Source organism: Piliocolobus tephrosceles, chromosome 12 (genome assembly GCF_002776525.5).
Source record: "Piliocolobus tephrosceles isolate RC106 chromosome 12, ASM277652v3, whole genome shotgun sequence".
Lineage (NCBI taxonomy): Eukaryota > Metazoa > Chordata > Mammalia > Primates > Cercopithecidae > Piliocolobus > Piliocolobus tephrosceles.
Window position 1 is genome coordinate 34215591 of NC_045445.1, and position 20116 is coordinate 34235706.

The following is a 20116-nucleotide window of genomic DNA, read 5'->3' on the forward strand; positions in this document are numbered from 1 at the left end:
GGGCATGGTGGTGTGTGCCTATAATCCCAGCTACTCAGGAGGCTGAGGCTGGAGAATCACTTGAACCCGGGAGGTGGAGGTTGCAGTGAGCCGAGATCACACCACTGCACTCCAGCCTGGGCAACAACAGCGAGACTCCATCTCAAAAATAAATAAATAAATAAATAAATAAATAAATAAATAAATAAATAAAGTAAAATAAAATAAAATAAAACCCAAATGTGATCACAGAGCCTCCCTGATTAAAATGCTTTAATTACTCATTTTCACCTATTGGATAAAACTCAAAGTCCTCTTTCCGTCCCTGAATACCTCTCTAGCTCGATCTCTTGCCACTCCCTGCCATTCCTCTGAACCCTTTTCATTCCAGTTACATAAACTGCTCACAGTTACCCAGACACACCATGGTCTCTTCATGACTGTGGCTTTGCATGTGAAATTTCCTCTGCTACTTTCTCAGCTCAAGATATTTTTCCTCATGTTCCCATAGCTTTCCACATACTAGTTTTTTTAACTCTCATTAAACTATATTTTATAACTTCTCCACTTGCTTGTCTTCACTACCAGACTACCAGTTCCCTGTTTTGGGAGAAAGGAAACATCGTAGAGGAGATTCAGACTTCGGATGCTCCTATGTGGCATTTGAACTTGCTTCGGACCCTGATACACTATACTATTCGCTGATGCTTGCTTTTTTTTTTTTCTTCTTGTGCCAGCCCTCCCCCTGGTGGAGGTGTTAAGAAGCGGTGGAGTGATCAGGTGACCAAAGATAAGACAAAGTGACCTGGCTGATCCACATACTGGATACGCATCTGCCTCATGTCATTTTTAAAGTAAATGCTAAGCTGGCTAATGGGTCCTGGCTTTTGCCTGGCCTGGCAGAAACGTTCTGTCTTGTCATGTATTCATTGACAGACTCTGATTTCAATTTCCAGAGCTGTAGCAGAAGGTCAATGTAACCACCCCTGATGGTCTCAAAAAACACCATGCTACAGTCAAACAAACAGCACAAGAAGAACTAGCTGGTGGGAATCTTCTTCCATGTTGTCTCCTCTGCCTGAAGCTGAGAAAAACCTGTTTGCAGGAATGTTTGCCTTTAGACGATTACACCAGAGAGCAAGGATTCAAACACCAATCATATCCATATGCTAAGTGTTCTCCCCAGTTGCAGTGAGCCCCACCTCTTTAAAAAGTCACAGGGACAGTCTTCATCTCTATCCCAGGACAATATCCTGTTAGGACTGCTTTTTTCCCAGTTGAAAATAACCTAGTCTTTGAATAAGCATTTAGTTGTCTGTGGGAGGCAGAAGTTTCCTAAGCACCTCTGGATATAGAGGTCTTTAGGTATAATGGTCTAGGTTGTCTAGGTTGGTCTGAGTGGTGATTCCCAGGGAAAGACCTTGCCAGGCAGGTTTTATTTTCTTCAGAGACAGGTTCTCACTCTGTCACCCAGGCTGGAGTGCAATGCAGCTCACTGCAGCCTTGACCTATTGGGCTCAAGTGATCCTCCTGCCTTAATCTCCCGAATAGGTGGGACTACAGATGCATGCCACCATACCCGGCTTAGGTAGATTTTTTAAAAATGTGTTAGATTATTAGCCTGGTTGGGAGAAATCTGACCTCTAAAACCAACAGAATTTTAGAAAACATGATGAATTTATAATCGTAATAGAAATTCTCCTTGATGGCTGTTGCACGGCTATTGTAAATTTTATCAGATACTGTGTTTATGCTACAGGGAGACTACCAGCAGCAAGAACAGGTTTTAGTTTTAAGTGGAGGGAAAGGAAATTAATATACTCTGTTTGTCATCAGGAGAGACTACCTTTAAAATAATCAAACAGCTTCCACAATGTCATTTTATACACATGTCATAGGCAAGGAAAGATGATCTGCTGTCTTAGATGTCCATCTGGCTGTGTCCTAACTGAAGAAAAAGAATTCAAGTGCTACCAGAGATACCATGAGATAAAACAGAAACAGAACTGGTAAGAATGGTCCCCTGAAGTTCTTAGGTTTCTATGTTCAAGGTAAAGATTACCCTGCCCACAAAACGATCATTGATGACATCATTTATGATGCCTTTGCCCTTCAGTTGGCACTGCACAGGCACTGCTTGGTTCTTCACCACATCTGTAAAGTGCATTGCCACCAAGGGGGACGTGTAGTTAACCTGTAGGTAGAAGAACAATAAATTCTAAGTGTGGGGAGGTGGTAGGAGGGAAGTGATCAGATAATCACTGCAGGATGATAACCCTCACAAAGAGAACTGAGCAAATCCCATGATGCCAATTCTCAAACGGCCAAAGCAACTGGCATACTCTCCTTGCACTGGGAAAGTGTGGGAAAATCATACATTTCTCTGATAAGTCACTGTCAAATATCTGATTGTCCTCTGGGAAAAACCAATTCTGACTCAGCATGATATGATTTTTCTGGAGATCAGACCATGAATTAAACCAAAACTAGTGTCTATTGAGTCCCTTTTTTGGGGACTGACCCCAGCGCTTCAAATGGGAGAAACAGAAGCGTGATTATTAATGCAGGTTTAGGCATGTTGGTAGTAATTTATCTGCTCCTGACTCTGCCACTATCTAGCTGTATGGTCTTGGGCAAGTCACTTTTTCTCTCTGAACCCCAATTTTCCCATTTGTAAACTTAAAAGGTTAAACTAGGCCGTATATGAGATTCTTTCGGATATGGAAAGGAGTGTGGTTATGATAAGAATTGGTAGAGGGAGCTCCTGGTTATGGCCAGCAGCTATTTACCCCTCTACTATCTCCTGCTCCCTAATTCTCATAGATCCCAGCCAGCTCTTCCTTTGTCGCTGAGCCCTTTCTGACAGCAATGACTAAAGGGGATACAGCTTACGTGAGTCAGTTTGCCGTAGTAAGGGTAGTAGCGGAGGTCAAAAGAAGCCGACTCTGGGTAGTAACTGATGGATCGGATGTCATTTTCATCACCTCTCTGTAAGCAAAAGCAGGTATATGTGGGGTGCTGGGTCACAGAGTGGGTTAGAGTCTGAGCTAAAGGGAGTTGTACCTCAGGCGAAATCACTGTGTGACCCATAACCAACTGTTCCAGGAAGACCATAAAAGCAGAATGGGGCAGAGCTCAGCCGTGACCTATCCCTAGAAGAGCATTTTTAGGGAGTGACTGTGCCTTGTCTTTTCAGTTCAAAGGATGTTGAATAGAAGGCCTGAACTGAGGAGGCCAAAGGTGCTCAGTATGGCTCTCTGTTGGCTTCCCAGACAGAAACAGTCCAAAGGGCTTGCAGTATCTGATGCTGCTCTGGAAAGAGGCCCGACAACTCCAGCCTTTCTCCAAAGAATCACACTGAGCCTGGGACACAGTCTTGTACTTTGGAGCTGAGGGAGATATATGTTAGAACATATTTAGTAAATCCCACTCCATGATTTGCACACTGCAGGCTCGGTTCTATTGGAAGTCAGATCAAGTGCATAGGTACCTGATACACAGGCACACAGCCTACAGTTGGCTCACCTAGACTCATGTCTCTGTATTCTCTGTAGTGCTTAATTACAGTAGGTGGGGTCAGAGGGGTAAGCAACAAGAGCTTGGGTATGCAAATGATTAAAGTAAACAGGTCTACCCTTATCACATTATGTCAGGTAGGGGGTTGCCCATTCTGCAATACATTCGGCTTGCCCTAAATAGCAGAGGTCTGGGGGCTAGTAAGGACAAATAGTGCATCACTACTAGTAAATTACTCACTAAGGTCATGTGATTACTTCTGTCAATATACTTTAATTGTTCTTGGTACAAACTAAGTTCTCCTTCATTTATTCTAGTCATTACCTTATCCTGCTTGATTTCTACAAATGGGTGTGGATTTGACCAGTATTGTTTATTACAGAATGTATAGAAATTCTTAATATATGTGTTTAAAAGGACATAAAATATGTAAGGAGGTAGCTAAAAATAATAATTAAAACATTAAAACAATTTTAGAAAGGACAGTTCTCAGCAAGGTTTGATGTAAGCTGAAAAACAAACAGCTTCCATTAGGGAACAATAAGTAGAACTCTGTCCAGTTAATATGCTAGCTTAAGACTAAGTTGGTCTTTATGATTTACTTGTAATACATTCTTCTAAAAAGCAATGAAATGTATTTTTCGTGAAGGCCTGGGGAATCAGTTCGCATAGTTTGTAGTCTCACCTCACATTGTGAATATTTACACATATACATGACAACAGAATGTGCTTCCTACCTTGTTCATTTGGCAAGTACTGCCTGACCTTTCAGAGCTCATCTTCACTTTTCATAGCACTTGTAATACTTGATTGTCTTGATTTCAGAGACAGAGCCATACTCTTACCTCAACACTTCTAACACCTAGCAGAGGATCTGATATATAATAAGTGATCAATAAATGCTTGCTGAATGTGGGATATTGGCTGAATAAATGCTGCCTTTTGCTGTTTTCTGATCTGCCACCATGAAGACTGAAGTTTTCAACTGTATTTCTCCTACTGAGAATGGGATTACCAGGTCTCACGTATTTGCAAGACAACTATCCAGGTCTGGGGGTGCAGTTGATGTCACAGAACAGGAGAAAGCTACTGCCTGTTTGAGAAGCAAACCCAAGATCTAAGGGCTTTTTCCTACAAGGGAGCTAATTGGTACAGATGAGATAGAAGTTAATGGTCCCTCGAAGGACAGTTAATTAGCATATTAATCGAGTTCTGTTTATACTTCCTTTGTAGTCATTTGTGATTGCAACACCCAGTACCACTGGTCATTGCTGCAAAATGTGAAATTCAGTTTTAAAATCTGGAAACTAATGACTCTAATGAAAGCTGTTTGTTTAGTTCAAAGAAACAAGTAATGAGAGCTAAAAGCAAAAGTGTACACAGAATCTCAATTAATGACTTGGCACACTATTGTTCCCCGCTGTGGCCCCTAGCTGAAGTTCATTCTTTGGTTTTCACAAGTATTAACCATGACACACTGACTGACACACACACACATACACTATACACACAAACACACGAGTTGAGTGCTTTCTGGAAAGAGGAAAACCTGAAGGAACAAAAGAGAGGTGTAGTTATGAAAAGATTAACCTTTTCCTTAGCCTACCATCCATATGTAAGTCCTTGAAAGGGATGGACTACCTTTTTGCGTGAAACAGATGTGCTAACAATGCTTACTCAAAAGGGCTCTTTACCTGGACTTTGCAGGAAACCTTCACAGGATCTCCAAGCTCAGGACGAAAGCCTACAACCTATCAAAAGAAAACCAGTGGTTTTTTTTTTTTTTTTAACAAAACATATTTGACAGTAAAAATTGGGGTTTTTCTAACCCTCCTCCCAATCATCCTTCCTCAGGCATATGCTTCATCTATTTCGCCTTCTCAGAAATGTTACAAAAAGCAAAAAATGCAAAACGTCTTTAGAGCTAAGCAGCTCAGCTTACTCCGTGTTGTATTTATGCCTGATATTTACACACAAGGGGCAACTTCAGCAAGTCAACTCTAAAGATGTAAAGAACTTTCTAATTTCAAGAGGGGTGTGACTGATAAGGCTCTGCCACACCTACGTCATGACAGGATGGAAGAAAAATGCATTTTTATGATGTAAGAACTGTCCCCTATGCCACCCTCATGTCAATCCCCTGCTTCAAACAGCTCAGTATTCGATTCCTTATTTAAAATCCTTTTTAAAAAATTAAAGATGAGGTCTCACTATGTTGTCCAAGTTAAACTTGAACGCCTAAGCTCTTGCAATCCTCCTTCCTCAGCCTCCCAAGTAGCTTGGATTATAAACTCGAGCCACTGCACTTGACTAGGACCCCATTCTTGACAAAGGCCATCAACAGCAGGTTTGGGAGTGAAGGAGAAGAATGGCCACAGGAAGTGCTGGGGGGAGGGAGGAAGAAACTGATAGGCTTATCTGGTTATTTGTATTTCTGATGCCGTCAGTAAAAATGACCAAACCTGTGGTGTGTGAAGACAGAGCCCAAGACAAATGGAGTGGCCAGAGCCCTCTTATCTAGTTCATTCACTTATCACCACCAGATATCAAAAGCCAATATACCCGGTTCATCTTTAGAAGGATGCAGGGCTGTCCAGTAGAGTATCCAAAAGTTGGGTCCTCCAGACCAGAGCAGTTCTTTAGGAAGGAGCGTTTAAATTGGCAGGCCTTCTTGTCCTCATCCTCATTGCCATCTTGGATGAAGTACTGCCCCGGGGGACAATCTACATTCATTTCCTCTTGAAGACTGTCATTATAACCTAAAGCATGTGTGAGTGGCAACGGGTTATGTTAGACAGGTGCTACAGGGGAAGGCCATGCGTTCAGTAGTCCTCCCTCCCAAATTTCCTTTCTCCAGCTTGTTTGTATGCCTCTGAAAGCCCATTCAGTCTCCCTGTGACCTGGCATCAGGTACCCAACAGCCTTCATTGGCAGCCATTCCTCTAGGAAGTGTTCCTGACTAGTCACTTCAGCCCAGTTTGATTGCCTGTTCCCTTGCTTTTCATTCCCATGGAACTTCTGGATATCCATCTCTGGGTCCTATGCTAGTCACTTTATAATTTTTCTCTATTTTCCACCATTTCTTTTCAGATATGATAAAGTGTAAACTTGGAAGGCTGTCCCTTCTACTTCTGAGAGAGAAATAGGCACAGAGTTGGTAGATTTTGGAAGAGGGAATGCAATATTCAGGGTATGGTGTGTATATAAGGAAGCTAAGTTGCTGGGTTAAATTTCCTTAACTTCACTTAGGAAACAAGGTGAACCCATTGGGCGGTTACAAATTTGGGTAGTCTTTTGGGATTGCCCTATGGCTACCTGCTCATGGTTCAGTAGCCCTCCCCCGCATTCCCTCACCTGGCAATGGATCCAGAGGCCAGCCCAAGCAGCCACCTAGTTCTCTTGGGCTGGGGACCGACTCTGGTACTGTCTTTACTGGCGGGGCACTGCCCACCCAATGTACATGGATTTGATTGCAATAGAGAAATAGTCCTGGGGAGACTGATTTGGGTAATAATAAAACTCCAGTCTCCTGCACAGCAGGCTGAGCATGAATTACTCTTTCTCTATTGCAATACCCCTGTCTTGATAAATCAGCTCCGTCTAGGCAGTGGACAAGGTGAACCCGCTGGGCAGTTACAATGTCTCCCTTTGAAGTCAGTGAGAGGCACCTGATTGTAAGAGAGTGAGAAGTATGAGTTGTGAGACAGAAGGAAAGTGGAAGAAGAGGAAGAGGAGGAGAAGGAGGTGGAGTAGGAAGGAGAGGCAGAGGAGTAGGCAGGGGAGGGAATAAGCCAGCTCTTCATCCTTTACAGAAGGAAGTTAGCACTGCAAAATAGAAGCATAAGTTAAAAGATAGAAACCAATGACAACCACAGAGTCTCTACGGGGATGGTGAGGGCATGAGATCTTGTCTACTGAGGCCTGAGACATTCAGAGTTAATGTCCTTTACATTGGATGGAATGTAACATGTGTCGAAGGATACATATATCAGGGAGCAAGCTTAAAGAGGCTATTGGTGAGGTAACTCTTTGGGCTGCCAAATTTCATACATAAAACTGGGCTTTAGAAATTACTGCATTTTTCCAATTTGATTCTAAGTGATGCAGCCCAGTTAGTCCTGTTAGACTCAGTCCCTATGTATTAATGTTCAAAGTAGCTCAGTATTTCAGAGGAGATTTTGCACCTATGATCTACCAGAGGTAAAACTCAAAATGTACTGCTGAATTCTCATCTAATAATATCAAACCCACAGGTTGTGACTTGGGTTTGAGATTATTAATTGGCAACTGGGAATTTTAAATCTATCCAATTATGGCTATGCCTTTATTTTTTCTTTGACAAAGCTACATTTAATTCAAGGCTTTGTTTTAATTTTTTAGAACAAGAACTATGCTCAAATAACTTTCTAAATAGAGGCTGCAATCATGTGCTCATTGTTTCTCTTGAGGTAGTTCCATTAAAAATAATGTGACATGGACATGACCCTTATTGCAAAATCCCAGTCCTCATGGGAGTGAAAGTGATACTCTGGGATGTCTATTTCAGAGATGTACTTCTTTTTAGGAGGACACATTATCTACTCTTAGAAACTGAAAAACTAGTGCTTTTCCTAACATTTCCTGCTTCCATCCTCATCAGGTCAGAATTGGTATTTCTCTGTCTACTAGCTTCTTGGAGGGATTTTCTCAGCAGGGAATCCGGCAATATATTTGCAATCACTTGCAAGCATTCTGAAACAAAAGAAGATACTGTGCTGGCCATGATGCCTAAAACATTTCTGTGGCTAAAAATGGAACTAGATGGACTCAGATCCCATCTCCCCTCATTTCACAGGTAAGGAATCTGAAACTCAGACTTACCCAAAATAACACTGAGCCTTACTGATATAAAGCTGAGTTTCTAACTCTTGGTAATATGACAGCAGTGTAGAATTATGAAAAGCAGCATTTCTCAAACTTTAAATTTCCTACCAATCACCTGTGGATTTTTTAAAAATGCAGATTTTGATTCAGCAGGTCTAGAATGTGGTCTGAGATTTTGCCTTTCTAACAAACTCCCAGGAGATGCCCATGTTGTTGGTCCCGTTATAACACTTACAGCAGCGAAGAGTGTCAAGAACATGAAATGTGGATTCAAACACTGGTTCTGCTGCCAGAGTCTTTGATCTAGTTACTCCCCCTTTCTGAGTCTCAGTTTCCTCATTTGTAAAATGAGGACGATCAACTTTATTATGCAGAGTTAAAGTTAAATGACCAAATTTATGTATCTAAATAACACTTCCTAGCACATGACAAGAGATTGTTCTCCTAATTCAGTGCACATGCTGTAATAGTAGCTGCCCCTAGAATGGATCAACCCCACTTCAACCAGGCCAGGACAACCAAGCCAGAATGACTGGCATTTTTTCCCCACAAAGATTAGGTGCAGAAATGCAAACCCCACTGGAGCTCCTCTTTGATAGCTGCATAAAGAACCTGTGTGCTCTGTTAACCTTAACCAAGCTGCTATCTCAGATATTACCTTGTGAAAGGGTCTCCCACAAAGCCATTCATTTGCCCCTGAAAATTTATCTGATGACACTATAGAGATAGGCACCTCGAAAATATTTGGGATCAGAATGTTGGAACAACTGCCACCCAGAGATTCTTCCTCTAACTCCTTTCTGGAATGCTGTTAAATAAAGACACTTGGCTAGGCGTGGCAAATCATGCCTGTAATCCCAGCACTTTGGGAGGCCAAGGCAGGCGGATCATGAGGTCAGAATAGACCATCCTGGCTACCACGGTGAAACCCCGTCTCTACTAAGAATACAAAAAATTAGCAGGGCGTGATGGCACGCACATGTAGCCCCAGCTACTCAGGAGGCTGAGGCAGGATAATCGCTTGAACCTGGGAGGTGGAGGTTGCAGTGAGCAGGGATTGCACCACTGCACTCCAGCCTGGGTGACAGTGTGAGACTCCATCTCAAATAAAATAAATAAAATAAAATAAAGACACTTGCCCTCTCCCTTCAAGTTAGCCCATCTCCAAGAAATGACTTCTTTTATCTTGAGAAAGTTTAGAAGATAGGAATCTTCCAGCTCTGGAGAACATTCTTCTTTTCCCACCACTATCCCCTCCCAGAATTATCTTCTATAAATGATCATTATTGAGCCATCTGGATATGTTCAGGACTTAACTGGGTGCTGTATCGTGTTCAAGAAAAGAAAAATATTCTCTGCCTCAAAGAGCTTATCTTGTTGGAAAATTGACTTGTATGCTTTCAAGACAACATGCAATCATACACTAGAGCAATTCTGATTGTAGCTACAGGTGCTAAGGGGGATGCAAAGTAAGGACAGACCATGATGAGCTGGGGTTAGTAAGACTGGGATTCCTGGGCCAGGTGAATTTTGAATTTTGGATTCCCACCCACCACCTTTCAAAAGAACTTTCCACTATTCAGAGGAACTTACTTACCCTGGAGAAAGCCATTTAGGCTAATCACATAATGCTGCCAAGTGTCGGGTTCAGAAACGTTGAAGTTGAAGTTAAGGCTATGGGCGAAGGGTCTGATCATAACTCCTGGCAATGAAAACAGGTCTTGGATATATTAACCCATTCTTGGGATAATTTTTTTTTTGTATTGATTCCCATGAAACCATTTCCCCCCAGGCAATCAAAATGAAAAGAACCATAATTTGCCAAGTACCATTTTACTTTTCCTCCTAATAATTGAATCTCTAAGTCATTACCAGGAAGAGCCAAAGTTAATTGAGGCTGAACATGCTGTGCAAGCATATTTCTGTCCAGCAAGTTCTGACAACACAGGGCATCTGGGCACACTCACCAGGAGGCTTTACCCGCTCCGTGAAGGTCGGTATATAGGGACTGATGGTCAGAAATAGTGTGTACATGCAGAGGGTGATCACAGCAGCCAAGGAGGCATAGAAGAAGAAGTAAATGAGTAAGATCAGGCCTGCAGAGCAATCACAGATGAGAGTGGTCAGTGCTTGCCAACAAGCCCTTCCTCTCTGCTTGGACTCATGAACCAGAACCAACCCAACCACAAAATGGCTCTTTAAAAAATTCCCCAGATTCAGTATGTCCTTGCTTATTCAGATTTCACCAGTTTGGAGTCAGTGCGGATTGTGTCAGGGGTCTAATTGCAGTTTACCTTTACAACATCTCCGATGGAAGGGCTTGCTGAGCAAATCATGGCCATGAACAAGAATACAGTGGAGTGGAGTTTAAAGTACTGCAGAGGGCAAATTGCTTGAGAGTCCTCTGGGCAACAGTTGATGTCCTAAGTACAAATCATTCTTTGCTATTCATTAAAGTGGATGCCCTGAAGAGTCCTAGCAGCTTGGTTCCAATAATTATAGGTATTTGCAAGTGATGAAAACAGCATTTCTTTCCACATAGTCTATAATTCAAACTTTTGATGAATTTCCACTGGACTTGCCTCCAATCAAGGCAAAGTGAGGTTTTGCCCTGCTTATTTCAAATTTTATTCATCTTTATCAAAGATGAATAAAATGGCTCTGCTTTTCAAAAAGAACACTAACACAGGGTGGGGAAGGGAAAAGGAAGAAACGGTACCTAATCACCCTCACTTGCCTGTGAACTTTGGCAAGTTACAGAACTTCCTTGCTCCTCCAATTCCTCACAGGTAAGATGGGGATAAAAACAGCACTTACCTCAGATTCTTATCTATATCCCTAACAATATCTGAAATTCGGTCTTTCCTTACATCCTATCCTGACTCTACCACTTTCAAGCTGTTTAATCTTGGACATGCTGTTCACCTCTCTGGGCCTCAATTTCCTCATCTGTACAATAATGGTACTTACTTCTTAGCGTTGAATAATGCATATAAACAGCATAGCACAGAGCCTGGTGAATACTAAATGCACCATAAGTGGCAGTCATCATCGGTTATTATTAACATTATTATTAGTGCTGTAGGACCAGAAGCATAGTTGTGTGAATTTTCCCTCTGTGGGCTGTATTAGGACTAGGTTTGTCCCAGGATTAGGCAACAATGAGTGAGGTGAATGAGCATGAGATTGCTGCTGAGAAACTCTTTTCAAGCCCTCCTTGGGGCTCTCTCAGGCAACAATGTTTGGCTCTGTTCACAGCAATGACATGATGTTGGACCTACAGATTTGAACTGAATTATGAACCAGAAACTGGAACAAACCACTTAACTTTGCTGTACCCCAAACTGAATCCAAATATTAATTTTTAAATTGAACCATGAACCAAATAAAATTAACCAAAAAAAGGTATTGTGGAATGGAGAAGAAACCCATAGTAATCTGACTGGAAATGGAACTGACCCTTTTTATTTTATTAAGATAAACTAAAGCATTTTATTTTATTAAGATAACTAAAGCAGAACTGGAACATGAACATATTGATTCAGTTGGAGTCCCTGGAGAATAAACGACAGCACCTGTGTGCCTGTGACACTAGGCTGCTGCCCACTGGCTATCTAATGGGATTTGCCCTGTGTTTCTGCCTCCATTCCTTTACCCCATCCCCATCCTGGGAATGGATCAACAGCTAGAGCCATCCATGGAGATCAAAAGACTCAGTTTCATGGATGAAGGGAAAGCAAGGGAACACAGGTACATTCCTTTGGAGATATCTTCCTTTTTTCCCAGGATGTGTGACCAGGAAGCTGTAGATGGGAGAATGACACTAGCAATAAGTCCCCTTAGCCTCACCCAGGAGTGGGTGCCCTAGAGTTTAGGATAGGTGATCACAGACTGAGATAGTTAGCTCAGTCACCCCCAGGCAAAACCAAGCACAGTCCCCATCTGAACCCATTGATCCCTCTGACACTTTCTGCCCTGGATGTCCAAGTATTACTTGGGTCTTTCCTCCAGGTACTCTAGGGTTCTTTCCTCAATGCCCCACCCAGGCTTGTATAGACCACTGAGTAACCGTGCTCCCAACTCTTCATTTCTCCCACTAAAACACCCTATCAGGCCCTGAGGCCCTACACATCAGGGCCTTGTTCATTGTTAGAGTTCGTGAAATGGGGCAGTGTTCTGGCAAAAGAATGAACTCTGGTGTTCATCCAACCAGGGTTTGAAATCCCAGCACTGCCACTTAGTAACTATGTGACCATAGGCAAGTTACTTACCCTCTCTAAGCCTCAGTTTCTGCATCTGTAAAATGGGGATAATAATATTACTACCTTGTATGATTCTTGTTGGTATCCAATAAAATAACATAGAGTTTCCAAGAATAGGGGTGTGCAGGTACCAAAGAAAAGGCCCAGATTATATTCATAGGCCTGGTAAATATATTGGGCAGGTTGGTGTCCAAGTTGGGACAGCATTAGTAAGTGCACAAGTGGGCACCTTGTTCTCAGGAAAGAAGACAGCAAGGCATGTGCTCTATGGCTGAAGCATTAACATTACCATTTGCCCTTTGCCCAGGATAGCCCAACTGAAGAATTCCTGGGCTCTACTTAGACCTGCTACTCAGAGGTCTGGCTATGGCCTATCATGCAGTGTCGCTATTACCATATCTTCTCTGGGCACTTGAACCTTCCTCCCTCATCCCCACTTATTGGCCTATGTATTGTCTTTCACAGAAGCAATTTGGATCAGCTCATCTGGTGAAGTTCTAATGGCTGGCTGTTTAGGCTCCCCCTCCCAGAATCACACTTGCATTTCACAAGGCTTGTTTTTCCAGTCCTCTTTAGGCAAGGGAGAAACAGCTGTGCACCCTTGGAGCCCCAGTGAGTGTCCAGTATTTGTCTGCAGCTTCCAGGATGTCGGAATGTTCCTTAAATGGTACATTTGTTCCAGTTGAGAGTTTGTGGGATGGTCAGGGGTGGGGCTGGGAATTGGGGAGGGGCGAAGGGAGATGAGAGTCCCACACCTGCTATTCCTAATTCCAGGAAACAGAGCTGACTGTTTCACCTTGACTGAGCTGAATTAGCAACATTAACTATGAGGGAAAGAATTCTTAGCCAAGGGGGCCTTTAGAAGACATGGCCATCAACTTCAGCAACCTAGACCCTTGGCACTAGGGGACTGTTATTTCATCCTTGGCATCCTCTATTTTTTTTCTTCTGTGGATTGACTGAGTTCCAAACCAGCAGCTGCTCTTTTTCTGGGCTGTGCAGAGACTGTGGCAAGTGTGAATTTTACCACTGGCTAAATCTCCTGAGGAGAAGGCTCAGCATTAATAGTTTAAGAGGTGGGTAAGACTGTAGGAGGGGAGTGATGGGGAAGTTGTGGAGTAAAAATGATGGCAGCATATGATGCTAAGAGGAAATGCTAAGGAATATAATTCTGCCATTGATCAAACATGTCTATCATAGCAGAGGAAGACACCCATAAGCTGGGGCCAGGGACACGCCTCCTGGCTCTCCTCTGACATTACCAGGTGATGAGGCCTCATAAAAACACTTGGTCAGGTTAGCAGGGATTTGAGTATCATATCTTACAAGAAATCTTCTGCATAGTTCTTTCAACTTTACAGTTTTAACATCTAATTGGAGCCTCACTCTGATCCTGTGAGAGAAGCAAGTCAGGGATTGTTTTCCTCATTTGGCAGGTGAGGAAACTGAGACCCAGAGAGGGGAAATGATGAGTCCAAGGTCACATGGATAGAAAGTGACAGGACTGGGACTTTAAAAAGTCATGTGCTTTTTCAATTCATTCTCACTGTCTCTCTGCATTGCAACTGATGTTGAGCCCAGTGAGTTTCAGTTACACAGTCAAGTTTGTTCATCCATTTGGAGTTTGTTCTGATGGAATCTGTCCACAGTCTAGGCATTTCTCTAGGCATTGATGCCTTTACATGAAGTGCAAAGAGAAGTTCACAGACAAGCCCATCCAGCGTATGGTAAAGGAGCCCTGGACACCACACCAAAAGCAAAGGACACCAGACTTTGGCATTGGAACTATTGGGACTTACTCCAACTCTGACCTGTTCGGGCCAGAAACATCCTTCTCTCTGGATCCCACAGGTATTCGTTCATGATCTGCAATTTCTGCCACCAGGCATTGCCTGTTGGCTGACCCTGACCCTCTTCCTCCTCCTTTTCCTCCTCTTCTTCCTCTTCTTTCTCCTCCTCTTCTTCCTCCTCCTCTGACTTGGGCACCACTGTCACCCGTGCCTCTTCTTCTGCTTCCTCCTCTTCATCTGCTAAGTAGTTCTGGTTCACTTCATCCGGATCATCCTGGAACAGTGACAAAACATAATACCCTTTTTGAAAAAAAATGTACAATGGTGCATCCCACCAGCCAAAAATAAATTGAAATGACTCAATATTTGGAGATGCTTCAAATTTCCACTTCCCCATAAACATACATGTTGTTACAAGAAGTGGATTTTCTTTCTCTCTGTTCTTTTGGAGGAAATATCCTTTCTATGGCCCATTTTGACTCAGTATTCTTTCCATAGAGGTGCAAGTTTTATTCTCAGCTTCAGGCATTTGGGCTCTTCTCCAAGGACTGTTCATATCACTACTTTGTTCTGGGCCTTGACCTCCCACTTAACCTTGGCCTATCGGAGCAGAGGTGAGCTCACACAGGAAGAGGGTGGAATAGTCTTAGACATTGTGTCCGTGATGGCGAACTTTCAGTCCAAGTCAGCTTTATCCTAACACCCTGTACACATTCAGCTGCTCAACTTCACCATTTTAAGTTGTGTCTAAAAGTAGCCTGGGATGGACATCAGGAGGAGAGGCCAACTACTGTACCCCTCCTCAAAACTTAGCCTTCCTTCCCAACAGAAACAATAGGTGGGCAGTTATTAACTGCTTCTCTGATTATTGCCCTAGTTTGAATCTCTTCCTACCTTAAATTGGTTGGAAAGACCATCTGAGAGCTGGAACCCCAGGCTTCCTTAGTCTCCCCTCTACGCCTTAGGCAAAAAGCTGGGCACGTAATACATACTCAGCACATATTTGTTGATTGACTGATTGCAGCCATTACTTGAGATTTGAAACTGTAATCTTCTCTGAGTGATTCTAAGAAAATTAAACTGAAAAAGAGAGAGGGAGAGAGAGAAACCTAGACTTCACCAAAGTGGTGTTTCAAATACCTCCCAGCCACAGGCCGGAGAATTGTATCTTTGCTCTTTGGGAGTTTGCCAAGGCTTATTGCAGCAGCAGAAAATGAGGCTGCCCTCCCTTCTCTGCTGTCCAAGTCTGAAGAGTTGCGGGGCTGTGCACCTGTTGGGGTTGGATGTGTCAAACACTAGAGACCAGGGGCTCTGTGCTGCTCCCTCCCTGCCTGATTCCTCAAAGGCCATTTAGAGGGCACTCAGCTGAAAATGCTGCCTTTGCTGGGGGGAGGAGGGTTCAGCAAATTGGATTGCTCAGAATTAGTAAAAGTGATACAGAATGACAAGGCTCAGCTCTCAGCATTCGGTCTGCACAGCACTATCTAGCTCTTGATTATAAGCCCTCTTGAATTGCTCTCTAATTTGTTCCAATGTATAGCTCTATATAAAATATCACATCAGAACCGACAGGGACCTTCAAGATTTACTTATCCATCTGAGGCCCAGAGATGGGACAGGATCTAGCCAAAGCCATGCAGTAAATTCATGATAGAGTTGACAGTCTTGGAACCTGTGTCTCTTGATACCCTGGACAATGATGTTTCTCCTCTATCACATTAAGCACAAGTGCCTAGAGGTAGCTTAGCAGATTAATGAAACACAATGCTTTAGGTTCTGTGTTCCTAAAGGATTTTAGGGCTCACGCCTATAATCCCAACATTTTGGGAGGCCAAGAAAGGAGGATCACTTGAACTCAGGAGTTTGAGGACAGCCTAGGCAACATAGCAAGACCCTGTCTCTACAAAATTAAAAAAAAAATTAACCAGGCATGGTGGCATGCACCTGTAGTCCTAGCTACTCAGGAGGCTGAGGCAGGAGGATTGCTTGAGCCTGGGAGGTCAAGGCTGCAGTGAGCTGTGATCATGCCACTGTACTCCAGCCTGGGTGACAGAGTGAGACATTGTCTCAAAAAAACACACAGAAAAATATTTTAGGTGCTTATTATAATCAAGGATGGCTGACTGACATAGGCTCACAGTGTAAGGCTTAGGAAAATAAACTTCATCCATCACTCAATGTTGAACAGATTAATGCATGTTCTTAATATATTTCACTTGTGTGTGAACCTATGTACACATTTAAACTCCCAAACTACATTTTGAGCACCCAGAGGGAGAGTCCATATTTTCTAGCCTCTCGATGGCCCTCCACAGTGTAAAGCTGACAGTTAAGTACCCAGCATGTCCTAACCAAATATCAGTGATACCTGCCTGACTTAAAATTCCTGATGCAGGACTCTGCGGGAATGCTTTCACAGAGATTGTCACCCTAACTGAGCTGTCATGTATATCACAGTGGGTAGCAATCAGGGTCCCCAGAGAATCTACTGCACCTGAGAATCTCAGTGAATTCGAAGTATAACACTTCATTGAGGAGAAATATATATTCCCTTTACATTTCCTGAACAATTTTCTTTTCTCTCCATGTTACGATGCCTGCCTTCAACCTTCCACAGAGGAGACAGCTGGTCTAGGCCTCAGCCTGATCTTATTTGTAGATATGGGCTCTCACGATAATCCTATTACAGATGGCTTGTCATTAAAGCTTTACCCTCCTGAGAAGAATTAATCTTCTCACGGCTAATTTGCCCTTACAGCTCTCACACCCGAGAGGCTGTGAGAGGTTCCTGAGCTTTGCTTTAGGAACCTCAAATCTTTTCTCCTCTCCTCTGCTTCCAGGTAAAGGAGATGGTCACACTGTGCAAGAGAGGCCTTCCCTAAAAGATCCTCATTAATTAAATGTAAAATGTATCTTTGTGAAACTATTTAATGAAATCCAATAGAAAATCCTTTGGTAATGAGAATGCTTATCCCTAAGATTCTGTTTTGTCACTTTCCTAAAGTGGCACTACCCTCACGTGATAGTGTGTGTGAGTGTGCTGGGATATGGTAGTGGGTGTGCGATGGGGTCATCAGGTTTCCCTAAAAGAGAAGAGTCTGAAGAACAGAGGGTGGCTCCATTTTGAGCAACCTAAATATATAAACATATAAACAAATATATAAACAAACAGTATGACCCAAAGGATAAATTTTAAATTTGTGCCCTGCATTGAGTAGTAATACACCATAAACATTTGAATGGCTGGTTAATTTTAAAAGAGAACTTAGCACAGGATTGCATTGATTTCTTTTTAAATTTGATCAAGTATTATAAGGATCAAGATCCCCTGATGCATTTAAAATCCAAGCCACTTGACAAATAACTGAAATTATACACAACATTTTAGCACGATTACGTCGAAAAGAAGGCAAGTAAGAAATAGTTTTATACCCCTGCAGACTGTAACTGTTCTGAGAGCTGGAAGAAACTTTGGGGGAAGTTAAATAATTCTTCGAATTGTGGCTAAAAAGCTAAGAGAAGGCCTCTGTAGGTTGACAGGAACTTAGAATAATGTGTGTTTTCTTCTGCGGGCTGTTGACAGTTTTCACTTAACTCCCTGGTTACATAAGTGGCCATACCCAAAGAAAATGGCTTAGGCTTTGTTTCCTCCTGGGGCTCAGATCACAATCCTCTCTGGGGAACATTTCAAAATCCTCTCCCCAAAAAGTACTGCGTGTGGCATACATTAATGTCTTATAGCAAAATAAATGCAAAGAAACTTTTGGATCAAATAATTTGTAATACACCCTGGAGATAAACGGTGAGATCAAAAGAATGTATGTGTGTCTGTATGTTGGGCAGTGTGCGGTGGCAATCAGGATGGAAATGGGTAGTGGCAGATCGGGGGTTTGGAAGATGCATACTGCAAATACAATGGAAAGAGCACAAGATTAGAAGTGAGGATATTGCATTTTCACTTTGGCTCCTCCACTAACTTGCAAGTCACTCCTGTGCTCTGAGCCACAGCAGCCTCCTTTACATAATGAGGGGTTCTGGAGATATATTGTCTAGGATTCCTCCCAGCTCCTATTGGGGATTCTATGATTTTAGCTATAGTTTGGAATTTCTGCTTTAGAAAGAGAGCAGCTGGACTCTCAGAAGCTACCACCCAAGGGTACTGAGACAGCTGGGTAGGCAGTGCCTTTCATTTCCTCTTCCTCTTTCCTTCCCTCTTAGCTAAATTTCTTGCTATTAGAATTAAATTTTTATACTCCAAAAGGTCTGTGAAAATTCTATACTCCCAAGAAAAGATTTTATAAGCCCGTTATTCTCTGTTATCTTCTCCTTCCCTTATCTTTGTTTCACAGGAAGAGGGGCTTCCTCCTTTTATCCAACAATTTAGGGTACCCGGGGGTGCTGGGAGTCACTGCTCCTTTTTGAAACCCTGGGTTTCCCTAAACTTCGCCGTTTATGCCCATCCCAAAGAGAGGCAGCAGTAAACCAAGGTCTGCACAGCCCCCAACCCACCCCATTAGAAAAAGTGGGGGGCAGCAAAATATTCTGCTCTCCGGCACTCACGAGTCTGTAGCGGTAACTGTAAGGAAAGGACGGAGCCCTTCTGGACCGGAGTTGCCTTCTCATGACTGTTCAGTGGGCAAAGACGCAGCAGAGGCAGGCAATCGGGTGAGAGTTCTGGAGCTTCTGCTGGTACAGGAGACACTGGTTGCTGGGGACACTTGGCGCCTGGTAAAAGTGAACCCTCCTGGCATGAGTCCTTCCCCAAAATAATCTAACATGTCCCTCTCTCATTGGTTGGCCCCTTCCCTGAATCAAGGGAAAGCCCTTATGGAAAAGCAAGCTCATCATTACAAGGAGGGGGAGATATTCTGGGTCACGAGGATGAGCAACTCACCCCCCGCCCCGCCCCCCTTTATGTGTCTTTCCACCCCTTGTCTTTCTCCAGTGCTTGAGATATGATGGGCCCAATGGAAATCTTAAGTCATGTTCTTCTCAATTGAGAGTTGGATATCAGTGCATGCAGGGGGTGGGTGTGGGTGGGAGTTGGGGGTGAGGGGAGACGGCCAAGAATAACTTGCCTTTTTCATAAGGCTGATCTCATGCAAAAGGATCTAGGATGTCAGGAAAGATTCCCTTTGCTCTCTCCCCCTACCCCCGCACACACTCTAAGCCACCTACAATGTTTCTTATTTGTGTCAATCCATGAGCTTCTTAAAATATGGATTATTCTTTCTGATTTTAGAAGCCAGGCTCCTACTTCATTCTTCACTGCCCCAAAGAGGGTCTTAGACATAAGGAAGCCTTTTTCTAGCCCACATGTCAGAGTGGCCCCATCAGTCACTGCCCCTCATACACACACCCCTCCAAATCCTGGCCAAATTTCTGTAGTGGTTGAGATCTATATTTATCCCTTAGCATCAGGGCAGGGAACAAGCCAGAACTTTGCAGTGTCAGTTTCCCAGACATATATAACTCCTGAAACCAACATGGGATCCAAAGAAAGGAAAAATTAGAAGAAACAGTGAAGAATATTGTATAGCATTTTTGGTCTGTTTGGAGTCCACCCCACTGGAGCCTGGGTGGTTAAAAGGCCTGGATGGAGTTTGCGATCCTTCCTTCACAAATCAAACCCCATTATACTCAAGTGGCTGAGAATGTTGCAGATACTGACATTCTGGGCACATTCATTACTGAGAAAAACAGCAC

General features: G+C 43.1%; 1 protein-coding gene across 2 annotated transcripts; it reads right to left on the minus strand.

Moving 5' to 3' along the window:
* Window positions 1-1986: 1986 nt before the first annotated feature.
* Window positions 1987-19113, minus strand: ATP1B4 (ATPase Na+/K+ transporting family member beta 4). 2 transcript variants are annotated; one of them, XM_023202152.1, is made up of 8 exons: window positions 18971-19060; window positions 14420-14684; window positions 10326-10454; window positions 9956-10060; window positions 6058-6254; window positions 5190-5246; window positions 2872-2967; window positions 1987-2173 (listed from the first exon to the last, which is right to left on the minus strand). In XM_023202152.1, exons 1-8 carry the CDS (start codon window positions 19031-19033, stop codon window positions 2012-2014), a joined length of 1074 nt encoding a protein of 357 aa, XP_023057920.1. In that variant the 5' UTR covers window positions 19034-19060; the 3' UTR covers window positions 1987-2011. The 2 variants fall into 2 exon arrangements, with proteins under 2 accessions (XP_023057920.1, XP_023057921.1); XM_023202153.1 differs by having other exon boundaries at window positions 2012-2173; window positions 14432-14684; window positions 18971-19113.
* Between the last annotated feature and the right edge of the window lie 1003 nt (window positions 19114-20116).